The 20,263-nt window shown below is 40.1% G+C and overlaps 1 protein-coding gene across 2 annotated transcripts in view; it reads left to right on the top strand.

The window, feature by feature from the left end:
* EIF2AK4 (eukaryotic translation initiation factor 2 alpha kinase 4) overlaps positions 1-20,263 on the top strand; it is a 113,264-nt gene that overhangs the window by 39,007 nt on the left and 53,994 nt on the right. For both annotated transcript variants that reach the window (XM_021940415.2, XM_021940416.2), the window contains exons 8-13: positions 1,168-1,325; positions 2,830-3,365; positions 8,418-8,524; positions 9,400-9,557; positions 12,233-12,663; positions 13,815-13,884. In XM_021940415.2, the coding sequence (XP_021796107.1) occupies positions 1,168-1,325; positions 2,830-3,365; positions 8,418-8,524; positions 9,400-9,557; positions 12,233-12,663; positions 13,815-13,884 (1,460 nt within the window). The remainder of the gene's footprint in view (positions 1-1,167; positions 1,326-2,829; positions 3,366-8,417; positions 8,525-9,399; positions 9,558-12,232; positions 12,664-13,814; positions 13,885-20,263) is intronic.

The following is a 20,263-nucleotide window of genomic DNA, read 5'->3' as shown; positions in this document are numbered from 1 at the left end:
AATCCTATAGTGCACAAAACAGCTGCCTACAACAAAGATTACCTGGTCCAAAATGTCATAGTGTCAAGGTGCTACATATGTGCTATGATATGGTAAATTATGGGGTAAAGGAGAATAGAGGGAACTAAAAGAAAAATAAAACAAATGGTGATTTTTTTTCTCCTTTTCCAATTTTTTAGAATTTTTTATTATTGTTTTAATGAAAATAGAGATTTTTATAAGAAAATTTTTGGTGTTACCGAATTTAGCTCTCCCTGTGTGAGAACCATATGACTATCACTAAATAAATGTGTCTCATTTTCTAGCTTCAAATCTAAACTGACATCTCTTGTTCTTTCCTTCCAAAGCATTGACCAGTTTGTATTTACTGAGCATATTCAAATTTTGCATTTAGAAAGTCATAGATGTATTCAGATTTTCAGATTACTGTTTTACTGCGCACACTAATCTACGTTGATCTCAATGACTTGTTCTCTATTTTCATATTCTTTCTGTCATTTTAGTTGGTATTTAGCTGTATGAGGGTACACCAGTAGACACAGTCAGCAAAGGTAAACTCGTTATGAAAATAACATTGTGCATAATGGCTAGTAGTATAAAACACTGGTCTCTTTTGTTTTTGAGACAGAGTCTTGCTCTTGTTGCCCAGGCTGCAGTGCAATGGTGTGATCGAGGCTCACTACAACCTCCACCTCCCAGGTTCAAGTGATTCTCGTGCTTCAGCCTCCCAAGTAGCTGAGACTCCAGGTGCCTGCCACCAAACCTGGCTAACGTTTTTGTATTTTTAGTAGCGAGGGGGTTTCACCATGTTGTCCAGGCTGGTCTCGAACTCCTGACCTCAGGTGATCCATCTGCCTTGGCCTTCCAAAATGCTGGGATTACAGGTGTGAGCCACTGCACCTGGCCAAAATTGATTCTTTATTTGTCTGATACTAAGATCTCATTGTTGATTCTTGCCCCTTATAAAAAATTATTTTAGGACTCAGGGTATATTGCTAAATATCAAAAATTGTTTACAAAAGAACATTATTACATAAAGTCATATTTTCCATAGTTAGCACATGGTATCCATTGTTGAACTAAAGAATGTGTATTACCCCCTCCCTTCTTTCCCCCCACAGAAAACGTATCAATGGGATTTAATTATACTTTCTGTTTAATGTGCAGGCAGTGATGAACAACTTGGGAAATTAGTCTACAATGCTTTGGAAACAGCCACTGGCGGCTTTGTCTTGTTGTATGAGTGGGTCCTTCAGTGGCAGAAAAAAATGGGTCCATTCCTTACCAGTCAAGAAAAAGAGAAGATTGATAAGTGCAAAAAGCAGGTAAGCATTCAAGGTGGCTGACTGAGCAAAAGGCCTATTCTCAGGCTTTAGGAGATGACAGAACAAAATAGCCCTGCATTTGATTGTCCTGCAAAGATGATCCAGAGCAGTATGAGAACTGTTTGACCAGAGAACACCGTGAAGGACCAGTACCTCTTTGCCCCTTGCTTCTGGTTTCAGAACTTTCACAACATGGTCAAAGCACTTCTAGCTGCCTTCTTAACCTCCTTTCTCAGCCCTTAGTATGGCATTAACAGTCATCTTTCCAACTGGGACTAAATACTAGTTAAAAATTGGGTTTTTTTGCAATTCTTCTTTTCCCTACTCTTGAAATACTGCTTCAGGGCTGGGTGTGGTGACTCATACCTGTAATCCCAGCACTTTGGGAGGCCGAGGTAGGAGGACTACTTGAGCCCAGGAGTTTGAGACCAGCCTGGGCAACATGGTGAAACTCTGTCTCTACAAAAAATTTAAAAATTAGTGGGCATGGTGGCACATACTTGTGGTCCCATCTACTTGGGAGGCTGAGGTGGGATAATTGCTTGAGCCCAGGAGGTTGAGGCTGCAGTGAGCTATGTTCATGCTATTGCACCGCAACCTGGGTGACTGAGCAAGACCCTGTCTCCAAAAAAAAAAAGAAAAGTACTGTTTCAAAACTGAATTTTGGGGGACTGGAGGATTTTTAAGTTAATTTATAAATTAATGATTTATAACCAAGCATAAGGAGAACATTCACTATTGCATATTATAGTATTACATAATAACAAGGTTTACAAAAATCGTAGATAAAGCATGGTGTTCAGATATGTGTGTGTATTTAAGCATAGAAAGAAAACCGAAAGTAAATGTGACAAAATCTTGAGTTATCTTTGTGTGGTGACCAGATAGATAACATGTGGGTATTTTCTATCAAACTAATTTTTTAAATGTTGACAGTGATCTTTATTAAATCAGAAAAGATTTTTTTTTTTTTTCTATCTTCAAACTTAACTCCTCTTTGCCATGTGAGGTTCTGAGGATTAGGATGTGGACATCTTTGAGGAGCCATTATTCTGCTGCTCAAATCGTATACTGTATTTTTAAAAACCCAAATACAAAGCTAATCAGAAAAGGTTATTTTTAAATTAAAGTTTGTTTTTTTCTGGTGGCCATACCTCAAAAGAATTTTATTTTAAAAACTGTTCACTAATTTCGTAGTATATGCATAGTGGGTTTTGAGATTAGAGAAGTTGAGAATTAACTACATTTTTTCCATCTTTATGAACTATTAGGTTGACCATATGGTTTGGGGAGAATTCAGTTCAGGGCATATTTGTTCTCCTCTCATTTGAAAGTATATTTTCTATCAAATACTTCACTTTTGTTTTTGGTTTTTTGTTTTTGTTTTTGGTTTTGGTTTTTTTTGCCTCCCTTGTGTGATCAAATACTTCACTTTTGAAATGAAACCCAAGTTAATGTTGATTGGCCCAATATTATTCTTTTTTTTTTTTTTTTAACTTATCAGATTCAAGGAACAGAAACAGAATTCAACTCACTGGTGAAACTGAGCCATCCAAATGTAGTACGCTACCTTGCAATGAATCTCAAAGAGCAAGACGACTCCATCGTGGTGGACATTTTAGTGGAGCACATTAGTGGGGTCTCTCTTGCTGCACACCTGAGCCACTCAGGCGCCATCCCTGTGCATCAGCTTCGCAGGTACACAGCTCAGCTCCTGTCAGGCCTTGATTATCTGCACAGCAATTCTGTGGTGCATAAGGTCCTGAGTGCATCTAATGTCTTGGTGGATGCAGAAGGCACCGTCAAGATTACGGACTATAGCATTTCTAAGCGCCTCGCAGACATTTGCAAGGAGGATGTGTTTGAGCAAACCCGAGTTCGTTTTAGTGACAATGCTCTGCCTTATAAAACGGGGAAGAAAGGAGATGTTTGGCGTCTTGGCCTCCTGCTGCTGTCCCTCAGCCAAGGACAGGAATGTGGAGAGTACCCTGTGACCATCCCTAGTGACTTACCAGCTGACTTTCAAGATTTTCTAAAGAAGTGAGTATCACTGAGATTCTCTCTAATAGCACTTTACTCCTGTACTTTTGATTGTGCTGGAGTGTGCCAGACATGTAAGTGATGTGGAAGCTGAAAAGTGAGGAACAGGACTTCATTCTTTGCTCTTCCAGTCCTGTCCTAGTCTTATATGTTCTGTTTTCTCACGTAGGTTTGTGATTCTCTTAACTACCACATTCTCTGAAATTCACTTGGAATTCACACTTGATTTTCAAACTCCTTTTGGGGGACTGCTGGTATACTCTTGGAAGTCAATAGAGATTGTTACGGTGAGAAATGCCCTAGGTGTTCCAAATACTGACCTTTGCTCTGGTTCCTAAAGGGTCAAAGACGAGGCTTCTTACTTCCGTAATAGCTTTGGGAGTGAGATTCTGCCCCTTGTGCTTCTTAACCATTCTTCATTGGCTGTCTCATTCAACTAAGTTGTAGAATCCAAATAAATTACTTACTCTAGCTAGAGAATTTTCAATACCTGTAAATCACAGGTGCATGTTTAATTACAAAGCCAAGTTTTATCCTGTTTGGGAGAACCTTTCTTGAGATGTTTCCTCAGGCCTAACATGTTTGTCCAGGTCCTTCACTTAAGTGTTTTCGAATTTAGTGCTGCCTCTGTTTTCAGTCCAAGCCACAGCTAAGTTCTCTCAGTTTCTGTTAATTGGGAGGTAAGATCCCTTCAGTCTGGATTTTTCCAGATGCTCCTCTTGTCCAGCTGTCCTGCAGGAGTTGACCTGGGCTGGTTTCTTCCATTTCTGATGCTCTTTGTTTTTTACCTTCTTTTTCCCAATCATTTGCTTTTATTCACTTCTTCCATTTGCAACATTTATTTTACCCTTCACATTTCTTTCCTATTCCATCTATCCCAGTAGCCAGTTGGCCTGGGTTACACTGTTATGCCCTGTCACTGATGATCTTACCATTATAGATGTGAAGGTAGCTGCATTTGTGTTTGAATGAGATTGTTTTTGTGTAAAGTGAATATGAGATATATATATATATACACACACACATACACAGTTGTGGAAAGGGGCCAACTTTGATTCTTTGTTTTGGTTTTGCTCCTTGAAGTATATGAAAATATTAAGATTTCTAAAGAAATCTTTTATGGTATCTTTTTAATGCAATGGAACTTTAAAAATATGTATTTAAATGCACCCTAACAATGAGGTTTGCTAAAATGACAAATATGATGATAGAATCACAGATGGAAAGTTTCGTTTCCATCTTCAAAATGTCACCTTTAGTGTTCTGCCTTCTTCATTGATGAAGAGTAATTTAGTCAAGGTTAGCAATAGCATTATGTATTGTTATAAACAGCACTGGGAGGTTTAAGTAGAAGTACCTTTCCTTTCCTGTTTAGTAGCAAAATGAATGGGCTCGGTAGCTAAAACTTTCCTAGTTCTCTTCTTAAATAGCTCTACGCTCTGTCAGTTTCAAACTTGAGATCACACAATTTCTTATTCTTTTTTTTTTTTTTTTTTGAGATAGAGTCTCGCTGTGTCACCCAGGCTGGAGTGCAGTGGTACAATCTTAGCTCACTGCAAGCTCCGCCTCCCAGGTTCACGCCATTCTCCTGCCTCAGCCTCCCAAGTAGCTGGGACTACAGGTGCCCACCACCATGCCCGACTAATTTTTTGTATTTTTAGTAGAGACAGGGTTTCACCGTGTTAGCCAGGATGGTCTCGATCTCCTGACCTTGTGATCCACCCGCCTTGGCCTTGCAAAGTGCTGGGATTACAGGCGTGAGCCACAGCTCATGGCCTTCTTATTCTTTTAACAAGATTTTTCTTTAGAATATTTTGTATACTCCTTTCCCTGGAGTGGTTTGATAGACTGTGGTTGGTTAAGGAGCTGCCAAGAACTGTTTTAGGAACTTTGCTGTCCAGCCCTGGTTAACAAAAGAAAAACACCATTCACAAAGAATGAAAACAGCAACCTTCCATTTGTAGTTATATTTTTACATATTGTTGAACACCCTTTGGAGAAAGATTTTGTTTCAAATCAGCCTCTGTGATGGGTAAGACTCTGGAGTCAAAACATCTGGGTTCAGGTCCCACCTCTATGCCCTACTGGCTGAGTGACTTAACCCCCTGCCCTGCGTTTCCTCCTCTGTGAAACTGGGATAATAGCACTGCCCACCTCATGAGGTGGTTGTGAGGATTAAATTAGTTAACACCCATAAAGTTTCTGGCACTTGGCCCAGACTGAGTCAGTGCTGGTTTTCATCACCATCCTCAGTAGTGAGAACTATGAAGAAATGTGGATGCTGCCAGGCGTTTTACCCCTTTTTGCTCAAAGCTGAACCTTTTCTATATACGGCTACCCTGTTGCCAAAATTATTGGTTCAGAGAAGTTCATTTTTAAAGTGAGATCTTGGTGGCTATAAATCTCTTAAAAATACTGTGCATTCTAGGTAGGCGTTAACATTTTTCTGATCCAGATTTTCTTTCAAGTTAATAGCATTTATGTCACAGTTGAGTTACAGTTGATAATGCACTTCAGAAACCCAACAGGGCATATATAGGGATGCTCATTGCAACATTTTGTGAAAATGTGAAAAATTGGAAATAATCTCAACAGTAGGAGAATGTGTAAATAAATTCTGGTAGGTCCACGCCTATACAGAAGTTTAAAAAAAATCTTTAAGTACTGGCTTAGAAAGAACTCCAAGACAAATGATGGAATGAAAAAAGCAAGTTGAAGAATAATATATACAAGATGATATTGCTTTAAAAAATCAAAAAACAATACTATTTTGTTTGGATCATTGTATGTTTATGTGTGTAAATGCATAGAAAAATCTCTACAATGATACACACTAAGTGGAAGAAAGAATTGGAAGGGGAGGCTGGTCAAAGGCTTTATCGTTATCAGTAATGCTTTAATATTTGCAAGGAGAAGGTATTTATGTTTGAATGATATAATTAAAAATTAATTTTAATTTAAAGGAAATACAGTATCTTATACAAATGGTTTTATTAGAATTTTTTTTGCCTGTTCAAGCTATGAAATTAGGAGTACTTTGCTTTTTACTGCTGCAACATAAAAAAAAGTTACCATTCATGATAGTTGCTGTCACCACTTTATATGTACAGATTTTTAAGTCCAGAACTCACAATGACAGTTGATTCTTTTAAGTATATTGTTTATAATTATAGGTGAAGTGCTACCAAGTCAAGTACTACTTGTGCCGTTGTAATGAAAGTAGCCTGGCATGGTGGTTCATATGTGTAATCCCAGCATTGCAGGAGGCCTAGGTGAGAGGATCTCTTGAGCCCAAGAGTTCAAGACCTGCCTGGGCAACATAGTAAGACCTCATCTCTACTAAAAATAAAAAAAAAATTGTTAAGTATTCCAGCACAGCTGGGCACAATACCTCACGCCTGTAATTCCAGCATTTGGGGAGGCTGAGGCAGGCAGATCATTTGAGGTCAGGAGTTCAAGACCACCCTGGCCTGTAACATGGCAAAATCCCGTATCTACTAAAAATATAAAAATTAGCCAGGCATGGTGGCACTCGCCTATAGTCCCAGCTACTTGAGAGGCTGAGGCAGGAGAATTGCTTGAACCCGGGAGGTGGAGGTTGCAGGTTGCAGTGAGCCAAGGTAGTGCCACTGCACTCCAGCCTGGGCAACACAGCAAGACTCCGTCTCAAAAAATAAATAAATAGATAAAATGAAAATAAATAAAGCATTCCAGCATGGTGGTACATGTCTGTACTCCCAGCTACTCAGGAGGCTGAGGCAAGAGGATGCTTTGAGCATGGGAATTCGAGGCTTCCATGAGTGATGATCACAACACTGCTCTCCAGCCTGGGTGACAGAGCAAAACCTTATCTCAAAAAAAAAAATTTTTTTTTAAAAGGCCAGCTTAAATCAGTTAGAATTTAACTACTTAGACTTTAGCTTAGACTTTAGCTTGCATCGAAATCATTTGGAGCTCTTGTTAAAGCACAGATCACTGTCCAAACCCCCAGAGATGCTGATTTACTAGGTCAGGGGTGCAGTAGAATTTGTATTTCTAACATTTTTTAGGGGATACTGATGCTACTGGCCAGGGACCCCCACTTTCAGAAGCCCTGGGTTAAAGGTATGGCTTGTTTTTCTTCATTAAAAAACAAAACAAGAATTGTCTATTATACCATTAAACAGTAAGTTAATGGGTTCAAGGAATGAAGATTAAAAGAAAGTATGTGAGGCGGGGCACAGTGGCTCACACCTGTAATCCCAGCACTTTGGGAGGCCGAGGCAGACAGACTGCTTGAGCTCAGGATTTGGAGACCAGCCTGTGTCAGCGTGGGGAAACCCCCTCTCTACAAAAAATATAAAAATTAGCCAGGCCTGGTGGTGCCTGCCTGTAGTCCCAGCTACTGAGATGGGAGGATTGCTTGAGCCCGGGAGGCAGAAGTTGGAGTGAGCTGAGATCACAGCACTGCGCTGCAGCCTGGGCTATACAGCAAGTCCCTGTTTCAAGAAAAAAAAAAAGAAAAAAAAAAGCATAAACCAATTTCTTTAAAAAGTATGTAATAGAATATGGGACTTTTAACAAGCCTTCCCTAAATGTTTCCAACTTACTTCATCCTGTAATGAGCAGGCGTAATCTAAAGCTCGTCATACTGAGCCGCTCTCCTGCACCAACTCTCTGATTTGCTTTGTCTTTAGAAGGCTTTATTTATAACCAGTTCCCGAAAGGCTTAGTTTGGCATGACAAGGCATTAAACTGTTAATCGAGGTGAAAATTTATAGCCTACTTGCACTACCTTAGACTTTTAAAAAATTGTTCCGTGAGGGTAAGTCTTCTGCATCTAGAGACGCCTTTTTTTGATTCGCCTCTTGTACCTTGCCTGTTTCATAGCATGTAAATCCTTCAGGAATGTTTATTTAAATTCACGTGTGAGAGTACATTCTGGTCTATGAGTAACATGAACTCTCTAATGTGTATCTTTAAAAAAAAAAAAAACCATAGTTAATACCTTGGATTAACTAGTTTAGCACTGATTGTATGTGATGCTGAGATTCTTCCTTCCCTCTCATTGAGATGTGTGTGCTTGGATGACAAGGAAAGATGGAGTCCCCAGCAGTTGTTGAAACACAGCTTTATAAATCCTCAGCCGAAAACGCCTCTAGTGGAACAAAGTCCTGAAGGTGAGTCTATTACCATTCTTTATTTCATATCCTGTTTGACATTAAATTATTTTGAAAGTGTACATAAACCTAAAATTGGAAGGGGCTGCATGTATTATTTTATGTCTTTTATTCTGAACTACACATAAATCCATTAGTTTGATGTGTGCCATGTGCATGGGACTGTTTTACCACCCTGGTTTTTCTAGTCTCTACTGATGGACTGTCCATTGCTATAGTCTCTTGTAGTATTTAGTCACCCATAGTGCCATGTAACTAGATTTTTCCTGCTGCACCTGAGATTAAGGAACCTCAGTAGAGATTGGGATGGATCATGAGACCTGGGTTTGGGTTCTAACTCTATAGTTAAGTCACTTACTCTGTATAACCTCCCACCTATAAACTTGGGCTAATTATATATTTCTGCCTACTTTAAGGAGGGTAAGGTGAGGAAAAGTTTGTTTGTTTGTTTTTTTGAGACGGAGTCTTGCTCTGTTGCCCAGGCTGGAGTGCAGTGGCGCAATCTCGGCTCACTGCAAGCTCTGCCTCCCGGGTTCATGCCATTCTCCTGCCTCAGCCTCCTGAGTAGCTGGGACTACAGGTGCCTGCCACTGCGCCCAGCTAATTTTTTGTATTTTTAGTAGAGACGGGGTTTCACCGTGGTCTTGATCTCCTCACCTTGTGCTCCGCCCGCCTCGGCCTCCCAAAGTGCTAGGATTACAGGTGTGAGCCACCGTGCCCGGCCAAGGAAAAGTTTTAAAAGGCCACTCAGGTTAAGATAATTTTTCAAACTACTGGTTGGGGCTCTTCTTCCAGGGCTTCCATCATTGCTGGCTGTGTAGCTCTTCCTAAATTTCCAATGCCTCATGTGCCTCTTACTCTCTGTTTTATCTCAGATTCTGGAGGACAAGATTATGTTGAGACTGTCATTCCTAGCAACCAGCTACCCAGTGCTGCCTTCTTTAGTGAGACACAGAGACAGTTTTCCCGATACTTCATTGAGTTTGAAGAATTACAGCTTCTTGGTAAAGGAGCTTTCGGAGCTGTCATCAAGGTGTGGTACAGCGTCATCCCCCCCCACCCCCTTTAGAGCTCCTTCTCTGTTCCATTTCCACAAAGACTCATGGACTTGACTTCTATTTTGGGAGTGGGGAGGGAAGTGAATATGGATGTTCGATACTATGCTCATCGTCACCTTCCTGGAGTTAAAGGTTTTATTTAAGTTACGCTGGACACAGTTGAGAATGTCCCACTCTTTCCTTGCTTCATGGGGAGCATTAAGATGAAACACACATGATTATAACAGCACTTCAAGTGGAATCAAGACCTCCACAGAAAGAACATTTTTGTGTGCTTTGGTTCAGAAAGAAAATTGTTCTTTTTTTTCTCCTGTTTGCTGTTAGAGTTGCTGTAGATAAAAAGGTTCTAAGGTTAAAAGAGAGATGGACTTCAAACTGGGAGATGGCCCCAGCAGGTCTCGATGGCTTTTATTTTCCAGCTATTATTGGGACAGGAAAATAGTGATGTATTATTAAGGTGCGCTGGTGTTAGGTCTTCCTTTCTTCGTTCCAGTCTATTTGGGTGACTTTTATTATTATCTGCCCCTTGTAGAAAGAGGTTTCAGCTGGTTTTATATAATTGAAGTATTTCTTTGAAATTAGGAGACCCAGATTATTATATTAAGTCCATATACAGTACATGTCATCTTTCACATATGAGGGTAACCCACCATCAATGGAGTATATTTTCTATTTAGGATTCTAAGAGTATCATTAGGAAGCATTACTGTTACTGTAGAAAAACTTTTACACTGAAAAAGGAATTAAATTGGTTTTCCTGTGGTAAAAGAAAGAAAAGCAAGACAGATGTCCTGATCAGAAAGATCATAATTATGTCTAAGAGGAGGGGATGATTGAAGCATATACTGTTCCTTTAACACAGTATCATTTTGATCAAATCCTTTAACTTCATTGTATTTTAGATTCTTGAACTTAGAACAGTAACAAATTTCATCTCCTTACAAGTACTTAATAATAATAGGTAAGCTCATATAACAAAAACATCTGAGTAACTTAAGCCCCCAATGTTTCCAGTAGTTTCTCCCTGTGAGAATCCACAGCCCTTACCTCCCATCTCTATGCTTCTGGGTGAGAGTAGGGCAGTCTGCCCAGCAATCTGGCATTCATTAGCAGTTGGACCCATTACTGTTTCTGCACCTTTTCACTTCAGTAAATGAATTCCTGGGGGTTTCCAGTATAGCAAGCTTTACCCCCAACCCAATTCGTATGTGATGTGTACTGAGACAGGAAATTGAAAGACAATGCCAAGATCCCCACCTCCCGCCCTACACTGTCCTCTTCCCTATTAATGTGGCAGTAAAAGAACACAGGGCTATCATTTTTTGGAGCACCTGCCATATTTAAGATTTTGTGCCCTGTGGTTTACAAACCTTGTCTTTAAATCTCAGGACATTCTTACGAGATAGGTATGATCCTCATTCTCTAGATGAGGGAACTGAAGCTCAGATAAAGTTATGTCCTTTGCCTGAGATGACACGCCTCTACTAAGAGATAAAACCAGCATTCAGACCCACCTCTGTTGTACTACAAAGTGTGTGTTCTTGTCACTATTTCCATACAAAAAAGGATAATCTGAAACTCAATTTTGTAGTACTCCCTCCTTATTCCCAGGACTTCACTTAGACTTTCATTAGTTTAATTGAAACTTGTTAGCCAAACAAGAGAATGATATTCTGTTTTGTGTTTTGTAATGAACTAATTTCTCCTGCCACCCATGGCCACATGGCATTTGCTTTTCTAGAGTATATCATCACCTCAGTTGACCTACATGGATGGGACTACAATGTTCCAGTGAATAAGACTCTATAAAAGTTGCTTCAGTCACCCCAATTACATAGTGAAACTGCCTGGCATAAGGATGCCTCTATGTAGGATGGGGGGACTTGCCTTTGCAACGTTTTCTTGCTTTTTTATTATTTTACTGTGTTGTTGATTGTATTGTTCTGGTTTCAGTACACATCATCTTAATTATAGAACAAAATCAGTGGACAGTGATTGTGTTCATAGCAATTGCTGTTATTTACTAAGCTAAGCACTTTTCTCTGTAAGGCCTTGATACAGGTGCTTTACAGTCACCATTTGGGGTAGTGGAAATGGTATAAATGCCATTTTAAAGATAAGAAAATAGAGTATCAAGGAAATTAAGTAATTTTCCCAAGTTCACACGGCTTTACAAATCAAGAAATCAACCTTTGTGTTCAGGTCCGTTAATATTTTTGGAGTTTAATTTGTTTTTAGTGACTTTAAGTGTAAAAAAAAAAAATCAGAGAGAAACTAAAATCATCTGAAACCTTACACTGACTTTAGAAAATAATCTTTATCTTAAAATCAAGACAGAAATTTAGATAGCAGATACACTGGAAAAGCAGGGAAGTAACTGTCAGTAAAAGTAATTATTAAAACGGAGATTATGTTTTCCCCAGGGTCTCCCAGCAAGCTAAATACATCTAGAGTTGAGTGGGCTGTTTTCTGAATTTTGTGGCAGTCAAAGCTTTCTTCAGTTTAAGAATTTCAGGCGTGTGGTTCTTGACTGTAGCTGTGGGACTCATTTAGAACTTCACGCTTTCCTTGGGAGGGGATGGGGTGACGCGGTGCAAATGCCGGTTTGTGCAAGGCGCCGAGCGGCTGACCTTCCCCCGGCTGACCGCAGGTGCAGAACAAGTTGGATGGCTGCTGCTACGCGGTGAAGCGCATCCCCATCAACCCGGCCAGCCGGCAATTCCGCAGGATCAAGGGCGAGGTGACACTGCTGTCACGGCTGCACCATGAGAATATTGTGCGCTACTACAACGCCTGGATCGAGCGGCACGAGCGGCCGGCGGGACCGGGGACGCCGCCCCCGGACTCCGGGCCCCTAGCCAAGGATGAGCGAGCTGAGCGCGGGCAGCTGGCGAGCGACACGGACGGCCCGGACAGCGTGGAGGCCGCCGCGCCGCCACCCATCCTCAGCAGCTCGGTGGAGTGGAGTACTTCGGGCGAGCGCTCGGCCAGTGCCCGCTTCCCCGCCACCGGCCCGGGCTCCAGCGACGACGAGGACGACGACGAGGACGAGCACGGTGGCGTCTTCTCCCAGTCCTTCCTGTAAGCTCACGGCATGGACCAGCTGCCTCTGACGCGCCCCCTAGTTTCCTTTCTTTATTTTTTCTTTCCTTTTTCCTTTCATTTTCCTTCCTTCCTTCTTTCCTTCTTTTCTTTCTTTCCTTTTTTGAGATAGGGCCTTGCTCTGTCACCTAAACTGGAGGTCAGTGGCGTGTCCTTGGCTCATTGCAACCTCCGCCTCCCGGGCCAGCGAATGCCCCCCAACATTAATCCCCACCAAGTCCAAGCCAGGGAAAAGGAGATTCATTTAGAAATCCAGACGTGTTGGCCATGTTTTAAAAAAAGAAAAAATTAAACCCACTTTTAGAGAGTAACCAAATGCAATCTAAAGCAGCGGTCCCCAACCTTTTTAGGCACCAGCGACTGGTTTCATAGAAGACAGCATTTCCACAGACGGGTGTTAGGGGAATAGTTTCGGGATGAAACTGTTCCACCTTACATCGTCAGGCATTAGATTCTCATAATGCCTGATGAAAAAGTGCACAACCCGGATGCCTCGTGTGCACAGTTCACAATAGGGTTTGCGCTCCTATGAGAATCTAATGCTGCAGCTGATCTGACAGGAGATGGAGCTTAGACCTTAATGTTCGCTCATCTCCTGCCATGTGGCCCTAACAGGCCGTAGACCTGTACCTGTCCATGGCCTGGGGGTTTGGGGCCCCTAATCTAAAGGATTTTTTTCCCGCTATTTTCAAAAGATCTCCAAAATCCAAGCCCTGGAAAAAGGAAAATCCAATACCTCATCTTATACATTTAATAGAATTTCTCATAGGACAAATTTCTCATAGGACCAATAATTACGATCCTAAAGTTTATGCTTCTCAGAATCCACCCTGGGTGTTTACTTTCATGATTTTGTTTTATTTTATCCAGGTGGATACAGTTCGTGATTACTCTTAGCTATTAAATTTTTTCAGGAAACTTAATCTGGCTCATTTTTATTAAATCAAGAGTTGTGTGTTTTACATAATAGCAAGTACAAATCAGCACAGTGTAGAGTATACATTGATGGCTGTGGGCTCACAGTGTATTGTCTGTAGCCTCTTGTGCTTTCTAGTATTTAAAAGTGTCCATGTTTATAATTATAATAGCGATTTCTGTTCCTTTTGTATTTCTCTGTTTCTCTTTTTCAGGCCTGCTTCAGATTCTGAAAGTGATATTATCTTTGACAATGAAGATGAGAACAGTAAAAGTCAGAATCAGGTATACATATGAATAGAAATTATACCATTTTATTCATGATATAATTGATGTCTGATGTCATAAACCTTAGGTAAATTATAAAACTTTAATCTGATGTTCAAATACAGAAACCATCCATTTTAAAATATGATTATTCATTTAAAATATATTATACCTGTGTTTATTTATAGACCTTTATTTATCCACATAGCAAAACATACCTCCTTTTAGAAGAGAGAATATTGTTATTGTCAATAATAATAGTAATAAATTAATAATAATAATTTTTTATTAATAAAATAATAAAACTTCAACCTTTTAGAAGTTCTTCAACCTTTTAGAAGTTGAGACACTGCATTTTTGTATGTGATGAAAACAGTTTTCTAAGAGTTTTGGAAACTTTCTGTGGTTGGGGATGAGAACTGAATGCAAATTGATGAACTAAACAGCCTCATCATGGAGTTAATTTGGTCTGTCCCACATCAATTAATCCTGATTCCTTATTTTCATAGCCCATCTCTGGAACAATGATTTCACACTGTGTATCATGATCCTATAATGCAGGGGTGTCCAAGCTTTTGTCTTCCCTGGGCTACACTGGTAAAAGAAGAATTGTCTTGGGCCACACATAAAATACACTAATACTAATGATAGCTGATGAGCTAAACAAACAAGCAAAAAATCACAAAAATATCTCATAATTTTTTTTGAGATTGTGCTGTGTTTTTTTATTGTGTTTTCAATGGAGAAATACATCATCTGTTTACAAAATAGCTCTTGAAAAATATAAGGAGTGCAGATACTATAAAACAAAGCAAACTCCAGTCATGAGACCCTACATACATCATGCGAAAGCAACAGTCTGATCTCCAGGTTATAAAAACTACAATTAAAAAAGTCACTACACAGAAAAGGTCCAAGTTTCCAGCTTGGCAGAACTTGGGTGCAGTTACATGAAATGTTTAATAAACTGGTTTGTTTTCCCCAGTGTATAAACAAAATGACAAGACTAAATCTGTGCCTGGTAATTTCAATCTAACTCTGAAGCTACACAAAACACACAGACACCTTGTACACTTCACCTGTTAGTATGACCATCTTTTTTCTTAGGTGCTGGGAGGAAGGGCAAGGTGATTGTGTAAAGCAAAGATGTGGGAAGTAGAAATATTGTTTACTAGGCATTGTAAAGTCGTGGTGAAAAGAAAACTTCGATTAATGCATAGCCTAAGGGGGAAAAGACTACACTCCAACTACAGAAAATTAATTTAGAAGGATAGGGGAAGAGATTAAGTAGTTGCAGTTTAACATGAAAAATGCGCATGTGATAGAATGGAGCACGATGGAGGATTCATAAAACATGCTCATCAGAAAAATCTGTTAAGTTTAGTTTGTCCAGATTAAGAAAGAGTAAGTTTATCAACATCTGGCATCCCTCATACTTTGTAAAGGTTGATCTGCTGCTGCTTAATTATAAGAAATTATTTTATTCAAAGAAAGGAACTCTTAATCTTTTGATAAAACAAAATAAAGGAGTAGAGAGTTGACTAGATGTCAAGTGCTTGCTAGAAATGTTTTTTAAAATGCTTCTACATGTAAAATGTACTGACAAATTTTGGTAAACCATTTAAAAATAAGAATTAGTTTTAAAATCTTGGATAAAATGCCTTTTTGCCCACATTTAAAACTGAAAATCAATTTTACTATAGATAGGAGTTCTGTGGAGTGTACAAAATTCCTCTTGGAGATCAAATGGCCATCACAGATAGATATCAAGTTTCACAGGCACTACTTTTAGTCACCCTCAAGTTTCAGCCATGGGACCAAAATTTAGTGTTCTGTGCCATGTGGTCACAGGGTCACTGGTTTCACATCATGGCTTAAGAAAGTACTGGCATTTTGTTTCTTACAAAGTAAGTCCTACCTTGTGCATACAAGCAAAAAGAAAAAGGAAGAAAAGAGGGGAGGGGAAGGTGCAAGAAGCTTTTTTGTTTATTTGTTTTGAAGACAACAGGTTGAAGGCAAAACAATACAGAGCTTTCGTAAGCTCAAAGAAAAATATTTGTTGGCTGATCGCTGATTTGTATGCACTATAAAACAATTCCATAAATAAAACCAATATATCATTTCTTAATCATGACCCCATCAAAACCAAGTTGTTTCCTAACTATTCTTTCAATGCCAAATGTACCCTAGAGTTGACATTTCATTTTTAAGGGTTACAGCTACCTCATAGGAACTGAACTAGATGTACTCTTACTCTTTCTCTGAAGTATAACAGTATACCACTGCACAATGGTATCCAATTTGAAGACTAATGGTAAACAAAATTCTTCAGGAAAAACTGAAAATCCATCAAGCTGAAAATCTAAAATTAGTTCTACTTTCTAATAAAAAGTACATAAAAGTTCATCATCAGAATAAGTAATTCTTATGCCAGTTTGTGTTGCAAATTTCCCAAACAATGCATCAAACATAAACCCAATCTACATGTCAGTTATGAATACAAATATAGCTTGAGGTTGTTTCTTCTAAAGGCAGTAATTTTTGAGATAGTTAATGCAACTGTTGCTAACACAATAATAATAGTACTCCTGGCTTCACATACTAACCTGGACTTCCGATGAAGTGCTGATTAGCCCAGTAAGGGAGGTCACCAGAAACTACCAGGGTCGTCAGTTGTGGCTGTGGGGAATTATTCTACTACTGGGGACTGAACACAACCACTTTATTACTATTACTATTTTAAGAGGCAGGGTCTCCATCTGTCTCCCAGGCTGGAGTGCAGTGGTGCAGTCCTAGCTCACCGCAGCCTAGAACTCCTGGGCTCAAATGATCCTCCTGCCTCAGCCTCCCAAAGTGCTGCCATTGCAGGTGTGAGCCACCATGCCCAGCCTGCAATGACTTTATTACCAGGAATAAAAATATAATTGCCAGCAGTTATAAGGGTTCATTCATAGTAGATAAAGAAAATTTTAAGTGTAGACTCTTATATAAGCAGTTCAGTTGATTTGAAGGAGATCTGAGTGTTAGCCAGTGTGTTTTTTTATAAGTACTTCCCTTGTCAAACCACTAATAATAAAAATTTGTTAGTTATAAATTTAACCAGGAATAATAGCATAAATAAACTACGTTGGCTGCAGTGGCTCACAACTGTAATCCCAGCACTTTGGGAGGCCAAGGCACGTGGATCACCTGAGGTCAGGAGTTTGAGACCAGCCTGGCCAACATGGTGAAACCCTGTCTCTACTAAAAATACAAAAATTAGCCAGGCATGGTGGCAGGCGACTGTAATCCCAGCTACTCAGGAGGCTGAGGCAGGAGAATTGCTTGAACCCAGAAGGCAGAGGTTACAGTGAGCCCAGATCACGTAATGACAAGATCACTCCAGCCTGGGTGACAAGATCGCTGAGCCTGGGTGACGAGCAAAACTCTGTCTGAAAAAAAAAAAAAAAGCCTGAACTACTGCTAAAGCCAAGTTAATGTTTGGTTTTAGTGTTTATCATGCACATAATTATTACAGGGGCACCAAATCCTGGTTTTGCTCAGTTAAGGACAGCATCCATGGGCATCCTAATTTGATGGGTAGAAGTCTCCAAGAGATTAACAGTGTAATACAGATAATCCCCAGCATCCATAAATGATTCAGGAGTAGAATCTGATTGTTACCAGCGTGGAGCTTTTTTTTTTTTTCCTTGGATAAAGGAAAAAGTTCAAAAAAATTCTTCCTCAGAAAAAAGTTATAAATCAGAAATGGTCAAATACTAACTAATGCTTTTTCTGCACTTGGGGTTATAAGTATTCAAATACATCTATTGGGGAAAAAAGACTTTTTTTAAGAAAAGTGTCATGTATGAGAAAGAAAATTAGCTGTTGGTGACAGAGTAATGGTATGAGAAGTGTTCCAGAGGGTCGTTCACTGCAAGCGGCAGCTGAAGGCATGTTCTTCAAGCATGTACCTCTGAGGGCAGTGTGCCCTTTGACAGTGTGGTCACTTTTAAATTGTTTTAGCTAAAGGTGGATTTCTAGTCTTCTGTTTCTGAAATAAGCCTACCACCAAAAAGTACGGAATTCCAGTAAAACTGAACCCTTCAAATATTAGCTTGTGTACATTCTGACCTTCTTAGCCATAGATGGATATCAGTGGTAAGAAAGAATTGACTTGACAAGGAGTCTATCTGTAGATTGCACATCTTTAATGCCTGCCTATTACCTGTTTACCCCATCATTGTTCTGCGTAACAACAGACCTGTAAACCACACGGAGGATTCTGGAAATAGCAAACTTGCAATGATGCTGTGAGCTTCTTTTTTTTTTTTTCTTTTTTCTTTTTCTTTTCTTTCTTTCTTTTCTTTCTTTTTTTTTTTTTTTTAATTATACTTAAGTTCTGGGATACATGTGCAGAATGTGCAGGTTTGTTATATAGGTATACATGTGCCGTGGTGGTTTGCTGCACCCATTAACTTGTCATCTACATTAGGTATTTCTCCTAATGCTATCCCTCCCCCAGCCCCCACCCCGCAACAGGCCCCAGTGTGTGATGTTCCCCTCCCTGTACCCATATGTTCTCATTGTTCAGTTCCCACTTATGAGTGAGAACGTGCAGTGTTTGTCCAGTCTATCATTGATGGGCATTTGGGTTGATTCCAAGTCTTCGCTATTGTGAATAGTGCCACGATAAACATACGTGTGCATGTGTCTTTATAGTAGAATGATTTATAATCCTTTGGGTATATACCCAGTAATGGGATGGCTGGGTCAAATGATATTTCTAGTTCTAGATCCTTGAGGAATCGCCACACTGTCTTCCACAATGGTTGAACTAATTTACATTCCCACCAGTAGTGTAAAGGCATTCCTATTTCTCCACATCCTCTCCAGCAACTGTTGTTTCCTGACTTTTTAATGATCACCATTCTAACTGGAGTGAGATGGTATCTCATTGTGGTTTTGATTTGCATTTCTCTAATGACCAGTGATGATGAGCTTTTTTCCATATGTTTCTCAGCTGCATAAATGTCTTCTTTTGAAAAGTGTCTGTTCATATCCTTTGCCCGCTTTTTGATGGGGTTGTTTTTTCTTGTAAATTTGTTTAGGTTCCTTGTAGATTCTGGATATTAGCTTTTTTTTTTTTGAGATGGAGTTTTGCTCTTGTTGCCCAGGGTGGAGTGCAATGGCACGATCTCGGCTTACCACAACCCCGCCTCCTGGGTTCAAGCGATTCTCCTGCCTCAGCCTCCCGAGTAGCTGGGATTACAGGCATGCGCCACCACGCCCAGCTAATTTTGTATTTTTGTTAGAGACGAGGTTTCTCCGTGTTCGTCAGGCTGGTCTCATACTCCTGACCTCAGGTGATCCCCATGCCTCAGCCTTCCAAAGTGCTGGAATTACAGGCATGAGCCACCGTGCCTGGCCTGGATATTAGCCCTTTGTCAGATGGATAGATTGCAAAAATTTTATCCTATTCTGTAGGTTGTGTGTTCATTCTAATGATAGTTTCTTTTGCTGTGCAGAAGATCTTTAGTTTAATTAGATCCCATTTGTCAATTTTGGCTTTTGTTGCCATTGCTTTTGGTGTTTTAGTCATGAAGTCTTTGCCCATACCTGTGTCCTGAATGGTATTGCCTAGGTTTTCTTCTAGGGTTTTAGGTCTTACATTTAAGTCTTTTCTTTTCTTTTTTTTTTTTTTTTTTTTTGAGACCGAGTCTCGCTGTGTCACCCATGCTGGCGTGCAGTGGCGCAATCTCAGCTCACTGCATTTAAGTCTTTAATTCATCTTGAGTTAAGTTTTGTATAAGGTGTAAGGAAGGGATCCAGTTTCAGCTTTCTGCATATGGCTAGCCAGTTTTCCCAGCACCATTTATTAAATGGGAATCCTTTCCCCATTGCTTGCTTTTGTCAGGTTTATCAAAGATCAGATGTTTGTAGATGTGTGGTGTTATTTCTGAGGCCTCTGTTCTTTTTTTTTTTTTTTTTTTTTTTTTTGAGGAGGGGTGTTTTTCTTTTCCCCCGGCTGGAGTGCAGTGGCGCGATCTCAGCTCACTGCAAGCTCCGCCTCCTGGGTTTACGCCATTCTCCTGCCTCAGCCTCCCGAGTAGCTGGGACTACAGGTGCCCGCCACCTCGCCCGGCTACTTTTTTGTGTTTTTAGTAGAGACGGGGTTTCACCGTGTTAGCCAGGATGGTCTCGATCTCCTGACCTTGTGATCCGCCCGCCTCGGCCTCCCAAAGTGCTGGGATTACAGGCTTGAGCCACCGCGCCCGGCCTCTGAGGCCTCTGTTCTGTTCCATTGGTCTATATATCTGTTTTGGTACCAGTACCAAGCTGTTTTGGTTACTGTAGCCTTGTAGTATAGTTTGAAGTCAGGTAGTGTGATGCCTCCTATTCTTTTTTCTTTTTTTTT

This window comes from Papio anubis, chromosome 7 (assembly GCF_008728515.1).
Source record: "Papio anubis isolate 15944 chromosome 7, Panubis1.0, whole genome shotgun sequence".
NCBI lineage: Eukaryota > Metazoa > Chordata > Mammalia > Primates > Cercopithecidae > Papio > Papio anubis.
The sequence above is the reverse complement of the archived record's forward strand: the minus strand, read 5'-3'. Positions and strand labels throughout refer to the sequence as shown.